We start from the raw sequence: 25,522 nt of genomic DNA, 5'->3' as shown, positions 1-25,522 counted from the left end.
CCAATGTGTCTTTTGTGTCAAATAACATTGCCACAGTTCAAGGCCAGTAATCTTAAGCACCATTACGAAGCAAATTACAGTTCTTTCACCCAACAATTTCCTGCTGGTTCCGTGTTAAGGCGAACTAAAATATTGTCTTTAAAAGAAAAATTTAATAGTCAAACCAAGGTTATGTCAATGTTTATTAAAGAGGCAGATGTAGCAACAGAAGCTGGATTTATTTTGGTCTTCAATATCGCTCTGGCAAAGCGCCCCTACACGGAAGGAGAGTTCATTAACAAAAATATTGCTTAACTAATTTCAATTTTAGACCCAAAAATAGAAAACTGCACAAAATAATTGAACAAATACCTGCGTCCAGACATACAGTGTAAAGACGAATTTCTGTAATCAGAACTGACATCATAAATAACTTGCAACATGATTTCAAGAATTGCTCAGCGCTGAGTCTGGCTTGGACGAATCTACAGACATTGAAGATAAACCACAACTAGCCATATTTGTTCGTTTTGTAACAAATAATATAGACATGAAAGAAGAACTATATATCTGATTGCTTTGAAGGATACGATTCGAGCTTCAGGCATAAAACGAGCACTTGATCAAGGCTTCGAATGAGGTTTAAAAATAAGCCTTCAAGTAGATCTGCAGTTTTGGAATGGTACAGAAAATTCATAAAGAAAAGCTGTTTGTGTAAAAAAAAAAAAAAAAAAAAAAAAAAATTGTGTGTGCCAAGCATGCATAGCGGAAGTTAAGTGAAACTTCTTTAGGCGAATATTTATCACTTGACAGAGGATTCCGTATGAATGCCGCAGGCGATGAATTTGCATGAATGGGAGCCTCGGAGATATGGGACGTTCCAAATATAGTTTCGCCAAGTGCTGTGATATCGGATGATATTTAAAACCATTTTACTTCGATAGAGCCGGAATCTTTGTTCTTGAGAGAGCCACGACAGCTGTTACAGGCCGACATTGGACTTACATCCTCATTTGGAACCAGAGCCAATCACACACGTAACAGACTGAACTGAAATCATTATCTAGCAATGTACGTTTAAACTGTGCGTGGATGCGTCGGCGCTTCTTAAAATCATGTTGCTGCTCCTGCTGTGTATACGCCCGCTGCATGTTGAACGATTTCATGGATTTCACAATTTCTTATGGCAGTCAGTTTTGGCTTCGCTTTTTGCTTACGACTGGGCTTTGAGGACCCTTCGTCGTTTTCATTTGCAGTATCAACTTCCATGACGCTTTCTTATAAATTCACTTCTAACATTTCTGGAGAGATGTAAGGTCTCACGATGTGGATGGAACTTCTCCGGTTTCTTTGTTCAACTCCATCGCACGCTGTAATTTCTTCCGTTGCTTAGGGATCTAAGCAGCGGAATTGCTTAGATCCTTCCTTTGTACACAATTGCTTAGATTGTGCTTAGATCCCTCCTTTGTACACAATATAGGTGGTTTCGGTGGTAGCATTGCACGTATACCTGCTCTATACGCCATACAATACTCACTTATTTTTTGGTTATTATTCTTCGGCATGTTGAATTATAATTTTTTTTTTATTAAATACGGTGGAAAATGACGAAAGAAAGAGCATAACGCAATCAGTAGAGGTATTGATCGTGTCATGCGTCGCTCGTGCCTTGTTGGGGGTGGTACAATGGTAGGGGAGGGGGATGAATCATTTCGTGTTGCATTTTCTTCGCGATTTTTTTTTTCAATCCACGGACGCATTGCACGTGTACGTGCATTATACGACTTACAACGCTCACTAGAGTGGACCCCCGCTTTGCGATTGGTTCACTGTGCGATCAAATCACTTTACGATGGACACTCTATAACAAAATACCGTTCACTATACGATATGTAGTAAGCGCCGGTCATTGTGATCACGTTTATGAATCGAATTTTAATTATAATAACGGCGATTCTAATAAGCGAAAATAGGAGGAATATTATTCACAGACTATAAAAGTAAAGTTATAAAGCACAGATTTATACTTTATTACCATATCAATTAACAAAATTAAATGATACGTGAAAATTGGAAGAATATTTTCCACAGGTTAACAAAAGAAAAAAGAAGGCAAGTTACACCCGGTATTCCGAGGTGTTTACCCTCTTAATTACTAACCGCGCCTAACGCTGCTTAATTTCGGTGATCAGACGAGAACCGGCGCATTCAGCCTAGTATTAGTAATAGCCACATGGCGCAAGGAAGCCTATGGCTTATGCTGCATCAGCCAAGAAAAAAAATAAATAATAAATAAAATAAATAATAATAAGAAGAAAATTAAAAAATATATAGATAATTCATAAGAGAAAAGGAAATAGACAACCTGTGCGTTTCCCTCCTCTCGTAGGTAATTAGTCAGCTGACCTTTGAATATCCCCAAAATGTCAGCCTCTACCACCCATGTAGGTAACTTATTCCAGTAATTTTTATAATTCATTGGCTAAAGTAAAACTACTAGTACGATAGTTGGCTGTTCAGAGCGCCTGTTATGTGTTTACTTATGGCTTTGTTTGCTGTGTCGCATTTTCGTTGCGCTTTTTGTCAATCCACGAACGAAGTTTCTCCGATCTGAAAACTGCCTGGAGCTCTCCTAAAGAAGTTTCACTTCAATAATCTGGGCCGAGGTGGTAGCTGATTAAAGTCAGTGAGGGCGCAATGGAGATGATTCGAAGGAAGCTTTATGCAAAGCCCAGGAAAATCCACACGTCTTGTCAGTTGAGTCTTGAGTTTCAAGGGTCAACAGTATGTAATGTGTTACGTCTCTGTCTGAGTATGAAACCATACAACTTACAGTTCGTACAGAAGCTGTCGATCGACGACAAAACCAGAAGGATGGAATTTTGTTGGCAAATTCTGCCATGATTAGTTTTGCGATTATGCTACCATCTACTACAGAGTGTACATTTTTCGGTTGGTAAAGAAAATTTGAAGATTTCTTCTATCATCAGGAAGTGGTTTCAGCTTTGTATCGTGTGCTGTATTCACATAATAATTTATTATTATTTTATAAATTATTAATAATTTTAATAACCTATACTTTCTAAATGAAAGAGGCAGCAATATAATGATATTTACAGCTGGATTAATTTTAATACGCTCGGTAGAAAGCGAGTCGACTGACTTACAGTTCAGAATAAATTTCACAATGTATACTGTTAAATGTATTTATTTTTTTCACTTATGTCGTTCGTTACATGATGGACAGATAATTAAGAATTGAATATCGCCTATTTTTTTTCACAAAGTGGTGGCTATGAAATGAGAATATCTTTTTTTTTTTTTTTAAGATTTTGTACAAGAATTAATTGTTGCCAAATCGTGACTATCCTGTGGTCGGGTTTGCCTGTTTACATGAGAAACCCCAGTTTAGAGGAGAAAATATACCAACTAAGAGATGTTGTTCAAGGTTTTTAGCCTAAGTGAATGGCGGGTGAACAGATGCGACTAGTGGCAGAGAATAAAAATGCATGGGATGATTATAAATTATCAGGGATAAACCACATTTCGGTACTATTGACGATCCTGTTTAGACTTCGGAAAACAATAAATATTTTGCATCTATATTCACGCATGCAGAAAGTTTTAGGGATGGAATTATCAGAAGCATACCAAGTTATAACTGGGAGCAAATTGATTTTGTGATAACTGGGAAAAAAGCGGAAGAGAAATTGTTGAAGCTCAAACTAAATAAGGCAACTGGGTCAGAGTTCTTAGGTTGTTTTACCTGCTGGATGAAATATATGAAGAAAGCAAACCTTTGTCCATAGTCATGAGAGCATTTGGTTTCAGGGGAAGTACCTATAGATTGTAGATGTGCAAGTTTCTCAACGATTCACGAAGGGGGAATCAAAGGGCGAAGTGAGTAATTGCAGAACTGGAAATCTAACTTCTGTTACGTGGAAAATAATGGTTTGTTTGTTATTTGATTTTTAGGAGCTAATGCTCTTAAAAACCAATAACAAACAAACTAAGGCCATATTGCTCCGGGGATATGCTGGTTCCTAACCTTTCCTAAGCCATTTCCTAACCTTTCCGCAACCTCCGTGTTTGGTGGTCACGGGCTCGAATCCCGGTCTAATCAAGAAGCGTGTGCTACGCACTGCTGCTCCTGCCCACCTGGCTACGGAGGCGCCAGGAAAATAATGGAGTTACTGGATGAAGAGGTATTGCAGGATCATCTTGACAGGAATGCAATTAGACGGAAATCACAGCATGGATTTGTCTTGTCTGACAAATCCGATTAGCTATTATGACAAAGTAACTGGAGTCACAAATAATAATTTTTCATCATATACTTAGATTTCAGTAAAGCTGTTGACACCATTTCACATGAAAGACTGTTGAACAAATTGGAGCAAAGTGGCAAGTTACTGCTATAGATAAAGGGATGGTTGGAGTGCAGAAGACAGAAGATGGTTATAAATGGGCACTGCGCTTCTTAGACTAATATTATTAGTGGCATCCTCAGGGTTCATTGCTGGACCCCCTTGCTGTTTTGAATATTCATTAACAATGTTGATGACGGAATATGAAGCTTATTGTCTAAGTGTGCAGATGATACGAAGGTTAGCAGGCTGGTTCGTGTGAATCAAGGCATACTACTGCAGCAAGACCTAGAAAAATTAGGCAGATTAGCTGAGAAGTGGCAGTTAGGGTTTAACATTGATAAATACAAGGTACTGCGTACGGGCAGCTGTGATTCCTGAATAACATGCCATTTGGGTGGTACCACACTCAAGGTTTATTGTTTGGTTTTTTAGGAGCATTAGCAACTAAGGCCCTATTGCTCCTGGGATATCCGGTGGTCATTCCCACACTCAAGGTGGTAGAGAACTAAAAATACTTGTGGTTAATTGTATAGTCCGATATGAAGATGTCTGAGTAGTGCAGACAGGCTGTTAAGACAGATCATGCAAATGGGGTTCTCTCAATGATATAAGGAAATTTTTCCAGCAGGGGTAGGTAAGTGATTGTTTCGTTGTATAAGATAATGTTCATGCCGCATCTTGAATGCAGCATACGTGTCTGGTAGCTTCATTTCAGGAAGGATGTGGATCTGTTGTAATAGATGTAGAGAAAAGCAAGAAGATTACTGAAGGACACAAAAGGTATTCGTACTTTGAAATACTGCAGTTCTGAAAATTGAAGCGTTTAAGGAATGCAACGTTTCCTCTCTCTCCAAGTCGCCCATGCGGGTCGTCCCAACGTGTTCAGGTATGCAGAAGCCCAGTTGGTGGTACGAATGCCCAATGTAACGTTTAGGGCATTAGCAGTCCTCTTGATAGGTAGGGTCGTGTACCTCTGAATGGGGTAGGGTGGGAACGCGCTGTCAGCATCTGGCGAATTTAGTGGTTACCTGTAAAATGCACCCTTATGTTGCTGTTGTGATTAGTCGCATCCTTTAATGATTCATTAGTAAACATTGGGGAATAATTGTTAAGGTAGAAAGTGTTTCTGACACCATCAAATTCAAGGTCAAAGGTCAAGTCTTGAGGATTACAAATGTTTAGAACTCTCAGAGTTAGGCTTCTAACTAAACTGACTTTCAGACCACCTCCCAATGTCAAGGCTGGTTTATAATTGGGAGCCTGACAGCGAGGGCCTGAAATTTTGTAGTCCCAAGAACCTTGAACTTAACCGGGTTAGAAAAATTCTCCTCCTTAACAACTGTTCCCTTAAATTTTCCTAATCGCATCATCAAGAGATGCGTCTAGAAGCTTAGGCACCCTCGATGTCAGGACAATAGTGAAAGCCTTCCTATTTCACCTTCCCCTGCCACCCAGTAAAAGGGGGGGGTGTATCATCAAAATAACTAAACAGCATAAAGTTAGGGACACAGGAACAAAGTTTTACCTGAGTTTGCTTATCTGCGGTGTAAGAGATTTCCCACAAATTAGCGAAATGTCACTGTGAAGAAACATGAACACTACTAAGCCAGTTGTGAGTATTATGTAAGGTATGTGTTTAGTATTACTGGCCTCTTAACAACCACCCAGCGGCAGTCACCAGAAGAGCTGCTGACTAGTACCCATTCCTACCACGAGGGTGTGGTCCGTCCACTCACTCCATGCTGCCATCCTAGGGTTTCAGAAGGCAAGCTTTTAATTAGCAGGTATGGAACAGTAAAGAAGGGTGGGATTGAGAGTCAGATAGGACTGAGAATAGATAAAGAATATTTTTAAAAATCATGTCGCCAACCGGTTTGGGCATTGTGTCTTTGTCAGAGCAGTTCTTGTGATTTCCTGTAAATACGCGTTTAATACTCTGTGTTATTGCATAACTTCTCAAAGCCAGTCAGTGAGTGATAGGTAGGTACTGTGTAAGGTACCTGAATGAGACAGGTCTATCTGGGTCAACAAGAAGAGGAAGAGATGATGTTTGCAGAGAGCTAGCTAAAAAGCACAAAGTTGCATTTTGCAGTAACCACAAGTTTCGGCAGATGCTGAGACCGACTGGTCTCCTCTTCATATCCCACTCCATCTCCACGATGTACGTGACTCTGTCTACTGAGTTGGCTTTCAGTGCGGTAAACAATATGTTGGGCAATTATACCGCCTAGGTAAACACTCTAGGGCGACCGGCAGGGACGACTTGAGGAAGTGATTGCAAGAGCCACATCTTTAAGAGGTGGGAAGGAGCAGCAGTGCGTAGCACACGCTTCTTGATTAGACCGGGGTTCGAGCCTGTCACCACCAAATACGGAGGATGCGGAAAGGTCAGGGAATGGCCACCGCATATTCCCGGAGGAATATGGCCTTAGTTGCTAATGCTCCTAAAAACCAAAAAAATAAACAAACAAACATCTTTAAGAGCCCTATGATCTTCAAAATCTGATGCACAATCGTTCCCGGTGAGAGTTTCCAGCAGCTTGGTCCATTCTAACAACTGCTAAACAAATAAGAAATTGGTATACAACTGAAGGAGTTGTTTACTAGAGAACGCCACTCCAGAGGTCGCCAACCATTAAAACCTTGAAAGTGTTAAATCTGGAAGTCGAAACGTACGCTAAGAATATCAGCATTAAATATGGCATAGTGTTTAGGGTCAGGGGCCACCGGTGGCTTCCCACATCTGCGCCGTATGTACTGTACTCTGTGATAGAATGGAAAAGTACTGCAAAAGCCAGTAAAAAGTGTCGTGTCTGGTTTATGTAGTGTTTTGTTTTATTCTGTTGTCTATGTCTCTTGGCTATGGCTTCTTGGCCACGCGGCCCCTAGTGGGATCTTACGTTGCCCGTCCCCACCACTGGGAGGTGAGACAGGCTGCCCATCATACTCCGGCTAGTCTCCGCCAGGGTCACCTGAGCTTTCTGACAGAGACCATAAAAGAAGAGGAGGCGAAGTTGAAGTTGAAGATAGTCACACGGAAATAGTGAAGGTTGGTCAGAATGAGGGAAAAAGATTTAGGTGGTCTGATGGGGAAGTTAGTCCACCCAGATAAAGCGAAACAAGGAGTGGGGGAAATGGGACAAAAGTCACAGGGGCAGGTGCCTCTGTGTGATTGCCATTTGGCAATGACGTTCCATGATCCTGCACTCCAGGAGCGCCAGCAATCCCGCACCAGACTGTGCCAGCACATCCTACCCATTCGGTTAGCAGCAAAATCCAACTCTATTGAATGCCAGCATCCCGCACCAAAAGGTGCCATCAAGAAGAATCCTACCCTTAAATGGTTTTCATGGTATTTACTTGGGCAGTGCTAATTACCCCACGCCTGTTGGGGACTGAGGATGAGCCCCATTTCTTTGGAGCGCCCTAAGTTCTGCAGATTTAGATCTTCGTCTGGTTAAAACTGCTGGCGCATATTTGGTGAGTGTCTTATATGTCATTTCCTCTTGAAGCAAGAAGCCTTATTGTGTCCGAGGGTTTCCTTGTAGTTCAGTGATGAATTCATGTCTATAGTCGTCGTAGGTGTGGCACTCATATAATAAGGTGATCCCATGTCTCCTCCTCGCCGCAGTGGCAGAGGATGGTCAGTTTCTACTTGAACGGTCCCTGACTGGTAATGAGAAATGTTGTTTGGAAGCCTGGCGAAAATGAGGTAGGGGCCCTCGGGTAGGTGAAACCTATGTCTGGAATGAAACGTCTTGTTATTTCACCTTTTATAAAAAAGTTTCCCAGAAACGCTGCATTGTCTTTGGAAATAGTCGCAGATTCTTTTACGCTCCTGTTTTGAATCATTTGCTAGGTTCAGATGAAAATTTAGAATTGGGTAGGAATTTCTCTCTTGCAGCGAGCGATGACACCTCTTCTGAGTACTTCCAGGTGTAGTGGGAGACATCCTGCCATAACTTGTAAAGCTGGCCTCCGTAGCCGAGTGGTCAGGAGCGGGAGTGCAGTAGCACACGCTCTTTGAGTAGACCGGGGTTCAAGCCCCTGACTGCTGAATACGGTCGATCTGCCAACCCGCACTGGACCAGCGTGGCAGATTATGGTCCATTTCCCTCAGCATGAATTGTTGAGGAGGCTTCCATCCTGCAGTGGGTTGATAATGGCTGCACTTTACTTTGGTCCATTCAACTTGGCAGATTCATCCAGTGAACCCTACTGGATTGCCCTCTGCCACGATCTCAGATGAAGGTACCAGGAGGTACCTCAGATCCCATTCTCCGAAGACATCCCCCCACCATGGTACTCTTCCCCTTCTCCCACGTCTACAATTGCTCTTTACCGGCACCAGGAGGTTTCAAAGGCTCGAAAACAGGCTTTGCGGAGAGCTAGCATCCAGACAACCGAACCACGCAATCCCCGTCATCCTATGAAAGTGGCTGCTTGTTCAAAACAGAGAACCCAGAGACAATCAGAATAATGCAACTTTAGACCGCGATGATGACTACAGTCTGTCCGACCCCGAGAAACAGTAATGTTAGTACTGTATTAGTAATGGCCACATGGTGCAAGAAAGCATATGGCTTATGCTGCACCAGCCAAAAAATAATAATATTAAATAAAATAATAAGAATAAAAACAAATTAATAATAATAAGAAGAAAATTTAAAAAACAGTAATAATAAAAATTAATAAGAGAAAAGGAAATGGACAACCTATGCATTTCCCTTCTCCCTTAGGTAATTATCCAGATAACCTTCGAATTTCCCCGGACTGTCAGCCGCTACCACCCATGTAGATAACTTATTCCAGTAATTTATTACTCGCTGGCTAAAACAAAACTTCCTGCAATCCAGTCTAAACAAGTCCGCCCCGTAACTTGAAATTATGTCTCTTAATTATAGGCGCCTCCGTAGCCAGGTGGGAAGGAGCAGCAGCAGTGCGTAGCACACGCTTCTTGATTAGACTGGGGTTCGAGCCCGTCACCACCAAATACGGAGGATGCGGAAAGGTCAGGGAATAACCACCGCATATTCCCGGAGCAATATGGCCTTAGTTGCTAATGCTCCTAAAAACCAAAAAACAAACAAACTCCTAATTATAGAATCATTTATAACCGTGAAAATTTCGTCCTTGTTCATTTTGCTTATGCCTCTCAAAGCCTTAAACACCTCAATCAAGTCTCCTCTAAGGTGCCTAGTTTCCAAGCTCTGCAACCCACATATTCGAAGTCTTTCCGCATGTGGACGCTCTTTTGCCAATCTCACCAGGCGAGTTACCCGTCTTTGGACCCTTTCAAGAAGAACGATGTCCTTCTTTAGGTGCGGTCTCCATACTTGAACACAGTATTCCAAGTGTGGTCTAACAATAGCCTTCCTTATATAATGGGATTATGACGTCCTTATCTCTACTAGCGAGTGTTCGATAAATCATCAATAGGACACCATGGGCCCTCCTTGCAACTAAGTAAAGTGTAAAGTGTGTTTAGGGTCAAGCGGCACCAGGGGTTTCCCCCATCTCCGCGTAGTTTACATTGTGGTTGAACCAGTTGACTGGAAAAGCCAGAGATTCAAAAGTGTATGGATTTTGTAAATTTGTATATGTGTGATGCCTTGTACCGTTGTTCATCTGGTCATTTAGCCGCCAGACCCCTACTGAGGCCCGACGTTGTCCCACTTTCGCCCCGTGGAGGCAGACCAGGTACTCACTAGTATATAGTTCACTCTGGCAGGTCCTGCCATCTAATTTCCTTGCAACTAGTCTACAATTCTCGGAGAACTTTATATCTGATCGTATCGTAATACCGAAGTCCCTTTCTCTACTACCGGCTTTAGTTCAACTCCGCCAAGTGTATAAATTATTTTGGGGTTACTGTTCCCCAGGTGCAATACCTTACACTTTGCTGGATTAAACTTTTAATCCAGCAAAATCCTGTGGGAGCCGAATGTTTTGAGCATTCGGCTCCCACAGATGTCCGACATGGCCCAGTCACAGTGTTCGTCCTACTTATACATTAGTTGTCGTCATAAAGTAGTTCTCTTAAGGTAAATACGTCTTTAGCAGTCATTACCTGACTAAATTTAAGGAAGGATTATTAGAGGCGATGCATAGAGAAGTTTTTTTTTTTTTTGGCTTATGCAAAAAGATGTTTGTTTTTGCGCTGAAGTTAAACCGGAATCAGTAAAAGCAAGAACCATGCATCCTTTGCTTGAAACTGAGTAACTCGCCCAGAGTGTAAAAAAGGGCATGCACAACTGTTTGGACAGGGACTCGAATGCAGGCCTTTTTGACACAGTGTGGATGAACAGCGATCATGAGCACTGTGTTACGATCGCTGTTTAGGGGCCAACTGGCAAATGACACAAGGCTAAGGATGGAAATAGGACAGAAAGCTCCATTGGATAGTACAAAGTTATTTAGGGTAGGTTGAGGACAGCTAACATTGACTGTGTATTTGGAAGGATTGTTTGTGAGGAAAAGATCAGGAATGCTAGGTGTGCGGTTAGTTAAGTTTTCCGTGTATGCAGGTTTTGTTCCCCATGATTTATTAGTGTTCTCCAAACTAAAAGTTAAGTTTAAAGGGAAATTTCGTAATAGTTTGAATATCTGTGAAAATTTGTAAAACGGGCTGAAGCAAAGTAAAAACACAAGGATTCAAATGTTTTCAGTAGTAGCAGAATCGTTGGACTCGCTGCATAAAATCTCATGGGAACTGCTTCGTGAATGAAGCAAGTCATACACGATAATTGATATTTATTTTGTAAAGACACCTCACATATGAATAAAACAGCAATATTTATAGTGAGCGGTTACTATGCATGTGGACTATGAAGCTGAAGTCAAGACATCATAAGCAGTACAGCAGAAAACGGAAGATGGATGTAAAAAGTGCAAGAATGGTAGAATATTAAGTGCATACTAGCAAGTCAGCCGCAATCGGAGACCCTTACCTTAAACGCTGGGAAGCACAGGACCATTTCTGGCAGGGCAATACGACGTATCCTCTACCACTTGGGATATAACAGCAATGGGTCAATAGGTAGTGTGTGTGTCAGCTGTTATATCCCGAGTGACCAAATTATCAGCATCCATTCATTTATTGAATAAAGCGGCCTTAGCCAAAAATATTTGGCAAATCCGCCAAATTTTCAGAAACTGGGATTTTTTTTACCATGAACGTTGCTATTGGACTGTCGACGACTTGGAAAAGGTCTGGTGATGTGATGAATCTTAACTTCAGCCGGCGATAGGAATGGATTTCAGTCCTTTTCCACATGTGGGAGAACAGTGATGCTATATTCTCTGCGCTACCCACGAGAGCTATGGGCAAGTGTTTTCGTGAATATGCATATTAGTCAATAAAATTGCATTCCGAAGTCAGTAATTGAGTGGAAAATCTGTCTGGTGAGAACAAGGCGGAAAAGTGGCTCGACGAATTGGTTTCTGTATTATTATAATATGGGTAACTGAAAAATCATTAGTATTCTTTGCTGTGGTTGTGTTTTATGTGATCTTCTTAAGTTCCTACTGCCAGAAATTGAAGAGTCTCTATTGTAAGTTACTGTCACTAATGTATTGAATGTTTTGGTATGGGAAGGACATTACGTGGTTGTTTATTAGAAATTAATATGTAAGAGAACACTTTTGCGACTTTTATAAAATTTGAGTAGTCCTTTTGAGTATTACACCAATACATGTTGCTTGTAGTACATTTACTGCTAAAAGCGCAGTAAACTATATACATTTGTACAAAAATCACTACTTGATAGAAGAGTATTTTTCTGACAAGGTTTAGATTTTGTCTGAAACTGTTTATTCAAACCTACCTCTGAACGGAAGGATTAACTCTTCAAGACTGCTACCTCTTTCGTTCTTTATTCGGTTCTTAACGATTTCTTGAAGTGTCTCTTTGCCAACGGTACGGATCCAAACACAGATATTAGTGGCCACTAGATGCATTAAACCAAACCTAGCCAGCACTTTGAATTTGTGAATATTCAGCTGAAAGATAAATAATAATCTCAAAAGGTTGTTGCTGTTTTTCACAAAAAAGAAATTACAGGTATTTAAAATAATAGTCTCCTAAAACAAATGAAAACGTTCCCTTGACTTATTGTCGCTATGCGATTTGCATATTATGTATTATTCTAATGAAAGTGAATTGGATAGAGTATGAATGTTATTAGATAATTTTGGAGAATGCTCACTTAATATAGTGAACATCTTAAAGACTAAAAAATTATCCTAGTGAGAGAATTCATTAACTTACCCTTGCATTGGCAAATATGAAGTACATTTGTGCGAAGGTAAACATCATTTGCAGGACGGGATTAATGCCCAGGAGTGTACTATAACAGGGAGATGTCGGTGGGATTTCAAAAAATGATCCGAATTCTAATCCGTTGTAAACCATTGTTCCAAGACCAAAGGCTGCAAAACAAATGATAAATGTAAAATTATATAAATATTTGATCTTTCTATTGGCCTATTTGTTGGCACAGACTGGCTGATTGCTATGCAGTTATTTTTTATAGATGTACCTGATAATTTTTTATTTTAGAATTTTCTTTATTTTAAATTTAATAAAGTTAGAGCTATATTTGAATTTAAAAATAATCGACTTGCTATTAGCTATTTTAAAATAAATTTACATTACGTCTTTATAATGCCATCTTATGGATATTTTGATGCTAATAGGTAAAATTGCAGCCTGTAAAAATATAATTTGAATATTTAATTCGAATTACCTTATTGAAGGTAGTTTTGATGTATTTCACAGTAACTGCTAGTATTTTTCGCTCAATGGACTTTTTATTCAATTTATAAAAATACAGGACTTGTATTTATCTAGCTTTTAAACACTATTAAAATAGGGAATATTACTCTTTATTATGACAAAACGATTTTTTCAGGAAAGTAAGGCAAGGTTCTCCGAGTTAAAAAGACAGCCTTCAATGTAATTTAATAGTAGATAATCGGATTGAAGCTGATCCTCTCTGAACTTATTATTGAATCTCATCAACAGTTCTGTTCTTTACGAGTTTGATTCAAAACACCGACAAAGCCAAATCATCCAGTTCAAAATACTAACTGGGTAAAAATGTCGGATCCAAAATGCTCAAAATTTTATAATAAAATATTTTTGAAAACTTAACTTCATTGAAAGATATTTAAGGATGTGTGCTAGTAAATGTTAGGAGGAGTTAATGCTGTAGTTATAAGTTTATTATTCTTTTAAAAAAATATGCACGGCAATATTTTAAATCTTACAGAGCGGTACGCCAGGTTAGTCAACTTTTAGCATACGGGGTGAACGCAAAATGCATGGTCAAACTTCTGGGGGTAAATATACACTGCAGTACAATAAAAAATGCGATATGAACGTAGTTCCTCTGTAGCATGGTCTCCTGTAGATTAAAATGCCCAAAGTATCCTCTTTGAGTTTCGATGATCTGCATCACTCAACAGTGTGCATGTAGTTCACTCACATTAGTTTGAATATTTCGTTCGAAGTGTCAAATTGGTGAAATGGCTGAATACACTTGTGCTGAAATGGTCGACATGCATCTGATGTTCGGCCGAGCTTATAACAGTGCACATGAAGCACGTCGTTATGTACTAAGAATACTTTCCGCATCGTCAAATTCCAGACTGAAGAACTTTTTGTGTTATTAATCGATGGCTTCGGGAAATTATACATTTAAAGGGAACTCATGAACATTGTTAACGTATCAACGAGAAGAGAGAATTCTGGATATAATTTCTGAAAATCTAAAGAGGAGCACAAGGAGAATAGATGTAGAGTGTGAACAAGTGTAAAGTGTGTTAATTGTCTGACGGCACCAGGAGTTTTCCCCCATCTCCGCACAAGGAGAATAGAGTGAGAGAGTTTCACAGTATGGCAAGTCCTGCGCACACAGTTCCTTGATTCCTACAATCTAGGGGCGCCTCCGTAGCCAGGTGGGAAGGAGCAACAGTGCGTAGCAAACGCTTCTTGATTAGACCGGGGTTCGAGCCCGTCACCACCAAATACGGAGGATGCCGAAAGGTCAGGGAATGTCCACCGCATATTCCCGGAGCAATATGGCCTTAGTTGCTAATGCTCCAAATAACAACAACCTACAATCTAACGGGCGCAAGGACTTCAGCCAACTGATTACCTTCCAAGCAAATCCATTTTTTGAGGTTTCTTAAAAAATCCGCTGGCAATCTTGCATTTCCTTATTTCATATTATTTATCGATGAAGCAGAATTTCAAGAGATAGAACAATCAATCAATTTCCATAATCAACATATATGGCCATACGAAAATCCACTTGAAACCTTGCAACCAGATATTAGCGACAGTGTTCTTTAATACTTGGGTACGTATTACAGAAGACAGACTTCTGGAACTCTGTTTTCTTCCACAATGTCTGACTGGTCTTCTTTAGTGTAATTTCTTACAACATCCTTCGAGAGCCATTGCAAGATGTGGATTTCCAAGTTAAGATTCATTTATGGTTTATGCATGATGTTGCTCTGGCCCGTTTTCTTCTTGAAGTTCGTGTAAACAGGAACAATGTTTCCGGAACAATGAATAGGACGGTTTGGAACAATTGCATGGCCTGCTCGTTTCCCATGATTTAAATACCTCATCATTTATTTCTGATTTTGCTACAAAAGTCATGACGTCCAGGACTTGCAACAACGTATACATAATGAATTTCAGATTATTCATATGACCTCTGGGATTTTCCAGCGAGTAAGACAATGAATGTTCAGATGTGCAACATTCTGGGTTGAACGTTGCCTCGAGAATTTCTTTAATTTTCAGGAGGTTGTTCGAAAACTATGCTACAGAGGAGCTGTGTTCATATAAAATTTTGTTTTCTTAAAATTGCAGTGTTGATTCATTCCTGAAGTTTGGCCGTCCATTTTTTCGTTCACTCTGTGTAATCGTACATTGTAGACATCTTACCTATTGCACCGATCCGAAGGAAAAGGCTTCCATGACTGCGGTCATTCTCAGATATTCGATGTTTCCTGATCCTAACAGGGGGAACATTTCCATCAGTGGGAGTTTCCCTTTTCGGAGTTTTGTCACCAATCTTTCTAAAGCCTTCTAAAATGGCGAGTTTCCTGTTACTCTTATGGTGACTGCCATTTGGTTCCCTGAGCAGGTAGGTGTATACATAAAGAAGAAATAGAAGACTGACGGAGTACAGAAATAAGTAGAAACCCTGCCAATAAAATATTCAGATATTAATACAGAAAACAACTAATTGTTAATTATAAATCGTACTTTTAGATGATACCTGTATAATCTCAAAAAAAGAGTGAATCTTAAATGGTATATATTATAAGAATATTTGTATACCACATATCTGTTTTTTGCAGTATATATAGAGAAGTAACTATGCTACCCTGTATTATACATTTTTGTCATGGTTATAAGCTATATTTTCATAAAAAAGTAAGAAATTTATTTGAAATATTTTAAACAATAAAATAAACACACCCATAATATAAAAATGCTTGCTATTATTTTAATTTAGTTTTTCATTGCATTTATTAAGAAAGGGAAACGAAAGGGTGAAAAATTATGATTCCAGAGTATAAATTATATGCAGGGTTCTCTGAGAACGAAGAGATTGGAGACCACTAATATATTGTGTATACTCGTAAATAAATTAATTATTATTATTTTTTTTTATTCTGCAGTATAACGAATTATAAGCAAATAACTTTCTGGAGCAATCCCTTCTTCGGTCGATAGGGATTACGTCATATTGGAAATAGAATTATAATGCTTCTATTACTCCAAAATTTTAGGAAAGAAATGACATGGGAGGCGGGGGTTCTTAGATCATCATTTAAAAACGCATCATTTAAATGATGTGTTATATACAGAATTCTTAGATTAGTAATTTTGTTGCACAAAAATTAAAACATTCACTGTCGATTGAATGAAAGAAATCATAGATAGGCGATATTACAAAAAGGAATCAATGACTTTGGGAACAGTACCCTGAAAACCCGATAAATATATGTATACCAATGAAATACAAACCACTGTGCGTCATATTCACCGAGTCAGCTTTACATTAGCAACGTCTCCTTGTGTAGGAATGGACTAGTCTGGGACTCTGGCGAAGGCTCAAATTCGGGAACGGCTGATATAAGACTAGTTCGCACACACGTGGCAGATCACTTTTTGAGTGTCTGCGAGAAAAGATGGGTCTTTCCGACTTCGGATGTGGATTGATTGTTAGGGCAGACATGTAGGTGCCAATATCTGGAGGTTTGTTTTTTTTTCTTCGCTGGCTTCCAAGTGTGGATAGCTGGCCCTCACCAATCTTTGCACTACCACTGGTTGGTGTGGGCTTTCAGTGCTGAATTGCACAGACTGATTTAATAGACCCAGGCTCGGTTCCCCGTGCCAGAGAATGGGCACCAGGTGGCATTTACCCATGTGTGGCTGCTACTTGGTGGCAAAGTAGCCTGATGTTACATTACACTAACACTACCTACACATACACTTCCAGGCTAACAGTTTAAGATTATTTTTTTCCCACAGAATACACAGGTGGATATGGACTTACGTCCATATCCAACAGGCCACCCTGCGACAAGAATACACATAAGTAAGTATCTCGACAACAGCCAACATGGTTAAGTACTTCGGTTGTGCGGTGTCACCAGTCTACCGCGACTGGCTCAACACTGGTCGAACAACCAGCCAAAGGTCACACCTAGTACACCCACGTGTGTCAACGATAGGGATAAGCGAAGTGTGTCTCATCTCGTAACACGGCAGCGATATTAGCACAATGACCCAGCTAACCACCCAGTGCAACTTAGGGATTGCAAGATCAATATCAACATGGCCTGTGTGTATATGTCAGCGGTACCAGTGGTCCCCCACAAAACCGCATTACCCACATGGACTGTGCGCCGGACATTAGCTCCTATAGGCTATGGCAGTCGACTGCCGGCACGGGTACCCATGCTCACTGTGAGACGTAAGAAACTACTCCTTGCATCGGCACGTCAGCACCAACACTGAACCACCAACGTATGGAAATCTGTCGCCTCGCATATTTTTTATCTCAATATATTTATTAAGCAGCTACAAAACAGCAATCATATATACCTTAGGGTGCAGTAACAGAAATAGAATAACACGGCATCAAAGCAGAAACTTGGAATAAAAAATTTCATCAGGTAAAAAAAGAAGGAAGTACATAAATATGAGAAAAAAGCAATTTAAAGGCTCAGGTAACGGATGCGTTTAGAAAATTTGGTTGCTTCTTAAAGTGTCCACGAGCATCAAATATCTCCAAATTTGCTTTGTTAATTATCCTTGCAGTCCTGTTATAGTAATTGTAATATCCATAATTTGTTTTTGAATAGGATGGTTTAAGCAGTGGATGATTTCTTAATGTTCTGTTCGGTGCGCTGAAGTTAATTTGTGCGACGAGGAAAGGGCAATTTATGGTACCATGTAACAGCTGGTTAAAAAGGAGAAGATCGGCTTTATCTCTTCTTTCTTCTAGCTTTACAAGTCCAAGGAATATACGCCACTCTTGGTAAGACTTCTCATTATATTCTAATCCACCTTTTGAAACAGACGTATTTTATTGCTCTTTTTTGGATATTTTCAATTTTAAGTTTTTGATAAGTTGCATGGGAAGACCAGACCTGGGAGGAAAATTCTAGGGCTGGCCTAACATAAATTTTGTAAAGAAAGGTGAACAGTAGTAATTGAGTGAAGTCTCGGTTAAGAAAACCTAGCTTTTTGCCAGCCGCCGTCAGTATTTGAAACATGGACATCAAAGGAAAGTGATTCTTTGATAAAAAAAAAAAAAAAAAAAAACAACACCCAAATTTTCGGCAGAACTAAATTTTTTGATTGCCTAGTTGTTATTGCAATAAGAAAAAAATAAAGTTTTTTTTTTTTTGTGTACATTTGCAAAACTTATCAGTTTACACTTAATTTCATTGACAACCATTCTATTCTCATTCAGCTAATGAATTACTCGTTGCAGAACTTCGTTAAGAATGATACAGTAGTTGGTATTGTGAATAGTTTTATAAATTTTTACGTCGTCTGCCAAAATGTTAATTTTGATTCGCTAGTCTCCAACAATACTTGGGAAGGTCGTTGACGTAGATCAGAAATAACAGCGGGCCCAAGGATGATCCCTGTGGGACACCCATTTCAGTTTTAAAAGGATATGAGATCTTACCTTTAAAGGTCACCACATTTCTCTACCTTCCAAGTAGTTTGCTATCCAGCCAAGAGCCTGACCTCTGAGCCCAAAACGATTCAGTTTATTAATTGATTTCTGATTAACTACCTTGTGGAAGGCCTTGGTTAAATCAATGAAGATTGCGTTGATTTGTTCTCCTTCATCAAGGGCCTGGGATATATCCGATACAAAATGGGTCATAGAACATCCCTAGATAAATCCGTGAGAGAAATCGACAGATTTAAGTTTCATAAAATTATATAACTGCTTCATTATAGTAGATTCAATTATCTTTGAGAGTGTATTTAAGTGAATAATTGGCTTAACAAGTGTAGTTCCACATTTTTTTCCATAAAACTGTAGGAATACCACCCGGACCTCGTGTGAGGTCCTTTTTATACTGTCGATTGTGCTCAACAATTCTGCTTGGTTTATTTCAAAAACTGTTAATGTATCAATGTACGTGAGGGGAAATATTTCGTTAACTTCAGATAAGTCGCCGTCTGAATCTGTTTTGTATATTTCTTCAAAGCCGCTAGCAAGGTAGTCCACCTCAGACATATTATTATTAACATCAGTTTATTGACAGCTCTTTGGGAATATCCAGCGTGTTTACAACAGCGTTTGGGAATATTCAGTGTGTTTTCAACACCTCCTGGTCTGATGAATCCCGTTTCCAACTATATTATGCTGATGGGCATATCCGCATTTGAAAAAAGCAACATAAGGCTACAGCACTTGGATGAACTGTTATTGTTTGACAGGCTGGAGGCAGTGGTGTTTTCGTGTCATGCCCTGGGTCCTCTGTCACCGTTAATCAACGGCTCAAATGGGAGCGCCTACTTTTCTATCGATGCCCACCAAGTACAACTCTTCATGGTGACAGCGTATCCAAACAATTCTGGTGTCTATCAACAAGACAATGCAACAAAGCAAGGCAGTTTGCTAACTGATTTCAGGAACGTGACAGTGAATCCTCGTCCTCCCATGGCTGCCGACTCACTAATCTTAACCCAATTGAACCCACTTATGACCTACGGTAAAAGGACATTCGCTGCTACGACCGTCCTCCTGACTATGTGCAGGTATTACGGGACATATTATGCAACGCATGAGTAGCGCTACCACAGGACCATGCTATACCTGGTGGAGTCCATGGCAAGACGTATACGGGCTCTATTACGAGTAGAGGTGGCCCCACGAAGTTTTAGTTAGGTGTTGCTAATGCAAAGCTAAGTCAGTGTAAGTGATGCAAGTAACGTGGAAAGGACCTTTAGGCAACTATAATTATTATTATAGATTTTTGTAGAAAGCATGTGGACAAAATTCTGTGTCAGTTTACATGGAATTTTAGGTCATTTTGTTTATTGCCACAATCCATAACACTGTTGACAACAGCAATGCACATTTTGTTACGGTAAGAGCAAGTTCAAAGATTGTATATTTATAAATATATTATAAATTACATTTATAAATGTAAATATTTATAGTTCATATATACATATACTAAAGAATCGACAAAGTTTTTTCAGGCAGAACACTGACATAATGAACATTGAAATAAAGTTATTAAAATAAATTAAGCTAAATAATTTATGCGAAATAAGAATGATGCTAACTAAACCACGTTAATTGTTATTAAGTGAATTTTATCGTGTAAAAACAGTTTATCATAAGCCAAACTTCCCATAAAAATGCAATTACAATCAGCGCTCCGGATGGAACCGAGCCCACCGGAACACCCTTCCGATTCGTCATATGCATCACACGAACATATTTGATTATTAAAAATGAGATATTTTATGAACTAGCGTTCCGTTTCATAAACTTTTCCATTTCAATTCTTAACTATGGTACTAGAACAGGCAACGTTTCTGCATTCTGTGTTGAGCCTTGTCATCAGGCCCAATCAAAAAGAAACGAAGGCCAGAACAATGTGTACAGAGGAGAAAACTGTGTGTGGGAACAGTTTATAACTTTGAGTACTAACTTTTACTCCTTTCTGATTGGGTACGATAACAGAATTCGACACTGAATCCTGAAATGCTGTTAATATTGCTAACTAGTGTAATGTGCGGGAGTTTGGTTTATTAATGTAACCCTTTGTACATAATAAAATTCACTTTATAACAGTTCATTGGGTGATATCCTTACTTCTCATTGACTGTTGCTAGAATGCTTAATTATGCTGCAGTTATCTATTTGTATTTTCCATTGCTTTAGCATAATAGTTATATTTAAGTGTTCTTTGTGGATATATGTTTTCCTTTTTTAGAAGGATAAAATAATACCCATCGTAGACATCACTGTTCTTGCATTATTTTTAGAGTAGAGCATTTTTTGTGTGGAAAATATTAGCTTCCATTCTCTCAGAAATAATTATATTAAAGAAGTACAAGTAGGTTTTCTTTCTGAAGTTTTTGTTAATTAAAAAGTGAAACAAAGTGAAAAGAATAATAGTGAAGCAATTCAGAGCCGCTCTATTTTCTCACATGTATCACTTGGAAAGAGAAATATGAAAAAGGTCATAGAAAGATCAGGATTTGATTGTATCAACTTTTCATTTCTCGTTTCACAACTGTGTCGACGTAATGATTCTTATCCGTGTGAATAGAACAGAACAGCAGCATGAAAGGCAAAACACAACTTTGATAACTGCAGCAGTAGTATAAACCAGAAATACAAAAGTTGTGTTCTTTTGTTTTCAAATTCACCTTCGGAACTAATGCAAAAACTAGTTCCAAACGCGATATCTGCGTTACTCAGATGCAGCAAATATGTAAAAAAAAGAGGTAGGAAATGATACATTCAGTGGAATTATCAGGCCTACCAGATAATTACAGGTTGGAGTGAAGAGAACATCTGTGCTAACATGCACATCAATAACAAGGAAGCGTACCTGAATGCGTCACAAGGATTCTGAGCTTTGCTTTTTAACAGCAATTGTTCGCATAGTAGACCTACACGAACGCGTCACGTACTTTTTTTTTTTTTTGTAGTCTTTTTGGAAACAAGATTTTAAAAGTTATTGCAGTTACAGACGGCATCAGATCTTTAAGCTAGATACAAGTCATTTTATATGGCAACAGATCATACAGACAAAAAAAATTAGCCACCTATGTAATTTTTCAATTCATAATGTGTAAGCCCTCCTTTAGCAAGAATAAGAACTTCGTGAATTCTTGTTGGCAGGACTCAACTAGACCACTTAAATAGTTTATATTAACATTGGGCCATTCTGAAAACAGTTCAGCCCATAATTCATTCAGGTTTCGTGGATGCTGTTCTGTTTTCACTTTCCATTCGAGATAATCACATACGTTCTCTATAGGATTTAAATCTTGTGATTTGGCTGGTCAATTTAAATACCAGACTATTCCCTCGTGTTCTTCGTGTCAATTTAAAACAGTAGAGCCCCTGCGAACCGGTCTTTTGTCATCCTGGAATACAGGGGTATCGGAATCATGAGTGTTCCTCGGATGTTCAGCAAAAGGCACAAACTGCTCATTCGGAATATTTCTATAGCTAGTCCGATTCATCCCGGCTGGTATTTCAAGTAGGAGACCAGTCAGTTCATAATAGTTAAAACATCCCCAAAGCATCACTGACCTACCACCAGCTTATACGCCATCTTGCACACAGTCTGGATGAAATTCCTCATTGCTTCTCCTGTAAACTCGGTTCCTGGCAATCATTGTAATATAGACAAAATTTGGATTCGTCAGACTACATCACTGCCTTCCAGTCATCAACAACCCAGTTTTATGTGTTCATGATATGCAGTTTTCTTCGTAGTGTTTTTTTTTTCAGAAATCGGCAGATGAAGTCCTTGGTTAACTGTTTGCAGCAGATCTGGTCACGTTTGAAATCGCTTTTCGTTTACTAGAACGATATTCGTCGCTGATCAAGATCACTTAGCACAGACTTTCTGCCACAATTCTGCTGCTGATCTCTGGTTAATTGCGATTCACATCTTCCTTAAAAACTCTTAGTACTAGAAAATTCAAGTCCTTCTTTAACAGGATGTCCTTTAGACCTGCTAGACTGGACCTTAAGCGCTTTATACCTGAAAGATTTGGCACAGAAAAGATGTTACATCTTTTCTGGGCCAAATCTTTCGTGGTGGATATCCTTGCTTCTTCAGTCACAGCTAGTACACCTGTAAATAGAGAAAACAGGTTAGTCTTATACACTGATTCCCTCACTGAAAGCAAACAGGCGTAGAAGATATGCGTCTTCAATAACTTTGCGAAAAATGGCAAAGTTACCAAAATTTGATATTTTTTATATCAAAATCCTTGTCAAAATCATTTATATTTTCATATAACACGTTTATGTGTATTATCTTTTCACGTCATCAAACGACAACAAAAAAGATTGCTTCAAATATTAAAGGACTTTCATTCAAATATAAATACATCTGTGGTCAGCAACCAGGGTGAAATTCGCAATATTCCTGTTTTATTTATTGTTAACTGTATTATGTTAATTTTAATACCAATATTACATAATGGCATTTTCCCCCGTTAAATTGACTCACGCGTATTACAGTTGTTGTAATCCTTTTCAAAGATAATTTCTGATGAGCGAATCATGAATTGAATTTCCTTACATCCATACTGTATATTACTTTCATTCAATTTTAGAAGAAACTTACTTCCGTTATTATGGAATTAAACTAAGTTCAAGGTACATTGGACCTCGTAGTCCTTTTATACTATTTTAATAGTTTCTGATGAGTAGGCCATGAATTAAATTTCTTTACGTTCATAAATTACTGTACTTTCATTCAATAATAAAAAAAAAAGTAAAGTGCAGCCATTATCAACCCACTGCAGGATGGAAGCCTCCCCAACAATTCATGCTGAGGGAAATGGACCATTATCTGCCACGCTGGTCGGTAGATCGACCGTATTCAGCAGTGAGGGGCTTGAACCCCGGTCTACTCAAAGAGCGTGTGCTACTGCACTCCCGCTCCTGACCACTCGGCTACGGAGGCCTCATTCAATAATAGAAGTAATTAAATTTTAATTTACGACAAACGAAGGTTATGAGCATAACATTACCAGATGGCAATATACCATTGCTTTTTAGCTTGTAGCTTGGTTGTTTGCTCTCTCGATTAATGATGTAGTCAGGTCTCATCTCTGTTGTTATAATATTTTCCAAGAAATTACACCTTCAGCGGCCATTTCCTTCATTTCCAAACAGAAGCCAACGCGTTCGTGTTGTTATTCTTAGCGTTAGCAATCTTGGGGCGCCTAGTCTCAAATTTATGTGCACGGTGTTGTTAGGCGCTCGCATATACAGTATATACACTGAGTGATCACTGAATTATGTCCACATACCTATTACTTCGTGGGTCCTCCTTTTGCGCTCAGTACAGCAGCTGTCTGACGTGGCATTCATTCAACAAGATTTCGGAAGCGTTCGGGAGGTATGGCCAACCAAGTTGTGTGTAATGCAGTCAGCAATGCAGGTATGGAGGTGATTGGTGTATCCAGACGCCTGATGTCCCTTTCCATAGTGTCCCAAAAGTGCTCTATGGGATTGATATCGGTGGAGTTTGGAGGCCAATCAATATGCTGGAAGTCAGAACTGTCTTCCTCAAACCATTCCTGAACAACAAGTGCCCGATGCATTGTCATCTTGGAAGACACCATCGCCATTCAGGAAAAAGTGTAACATAGCGGGGTGTACACAGTAAGCAAGCAGTTGACGATAGCGGAGACCACTGATACATTGTTCTACATGCACCAGGGGTCCAAGTTCCTGCCAGTGAAACATGCCGCACACCATACAACCGCCTCCACCGGCCTGCACGCTTTTGATACCATGCATGATGGATGAAGAGCCTCATGTTGTTGACGCCAAATCCGTACACGACCATCCACAGTGTGGAGTAAATAACGTGGGCCATCCGACCAGCACACCTTCCAGTCTTCTAACGTAAAACTTGCATGCTCTTTGCACCAGGCGAGTCTTTTACGCCGATGAACCTTGGTTAGGAGAGGATGCTGTAAGGGTCGTCTGCTGGTATAGCCTATACGTTGGAGCGTGCGACGCATAGTCATGCCAGATATTGTTCGAGGTTGGCACATGTTGTATTGGATAGCCAACTCTTTAACGGTGCTCGCCTGTTCACCTGTACGAGCGTCGGACACGGCGTTCACCTCTAACATGAACCTTTCGCTAACCTTTGCAGTTTTGTCGTCGGGTCGTTGTTTGACCATTTTGACGCCAGTCCTGGTACACTTTAACTGCGGCGGCTCTCGAACACCCCACCAGTTCAACCGTTTGGGAAATCGAGGCACCAGCTCGTCGAGCACCCACAATCTGTCCTTTATGAAAGTCCGATAAATCCTTCCTTTTACCCATCACGCTCCGAATTTTACTAACTACTGAACCACTGACACCCTATCTATAATTAACTGAACAAAAATTCAGTTAATTTAAGAGGAAGAAAATGGAACACGCCTGAAATGTAACGCATTGCGTACATTAACTAAATTGTTACTACTGTATTTATATCGCTCATTAGCATCTAAGTCCATGTTACACGGTGGGTGTTAGGTCTCTACTGATGTGGATTCGCTGACTGATTTGCATGTTATGCGAAATGAAAATCCAAAATAACGCAATGGAAAACACTGCTTCCTCCAATTGAAATCAGCTAACTACAGCGTTGACGGAATAGAAATTTTAAGAATTCCTCCAATCTCGGGCGGGATTCTAACCCAATACTCTCCAAACGAGTAGCTGCTGATGAACAGGCGCGTTAACGTATATGCCTAAAGCGTCTATTGTCTTTCTTCACCATGTTCTTCCATCAGTCCGTCCATATACAGGGATTCCGAACTCTACCGACAAATTTTAAGGGGGTGTTCGGAGGAAGTATCTGAATGTTTTAAGATAGGGAACCCATGGGCGGTGAAGCAT

General features: G+C 39.6%; 1 protein-coding gene across 2 annotated transcripts in view; it reads right to left on the bottom strand.

The window, feature by feature from the left end:
• The window catches only part of LOC150079676 (proton channel OtopLc-like), a 114,246-nt gene that overhangs the window by 3,845 nt on the left and 84,879 nt on the right, over positions 1–25,522 (bottom strand). For both annotated transcript variants that reach the window (XM_090384165.1, XM_090384164.1), the window contains exons 3-5: positions 15,310–15,571; positions 12,619–12,779; positions 12,176–12,350 (exon numbers count right to left, since the gene is read on the bottom strand). In XM_090384165.1, coding sequence (XP_090240291.1) covers positions 12,176–12,350; positions 12,619–12,779; positions 15,310–15,571 — 598 coding nt within the window. The remainder of the gene's footprint in view (positions 1–12,175; positions 12,351–12,618; positions 12,780–15,309; positions 15,572–25,522) is intronic.

Source organism: Mastigoproctus giganteus, chromosome 10 (assembly GCF_048544385.1).
Source record: "Mastigoproctus giganteus isolate SK-2022 chromosome 10, ASM4854438v1, whole genome shotgun sequence".
In the NCBI taxonomy this organism is placed as follows: domain Eukaryota; kingdom Metazoa; phylum Arthropoda; class Arachnida; order Uropygi; family Thelyphonidae; genus Mastigoproctus; species Mastigoproctus giganteus.
This window is presented reverse-complemented; position numbering and strand designations above follow the sequence as displayed.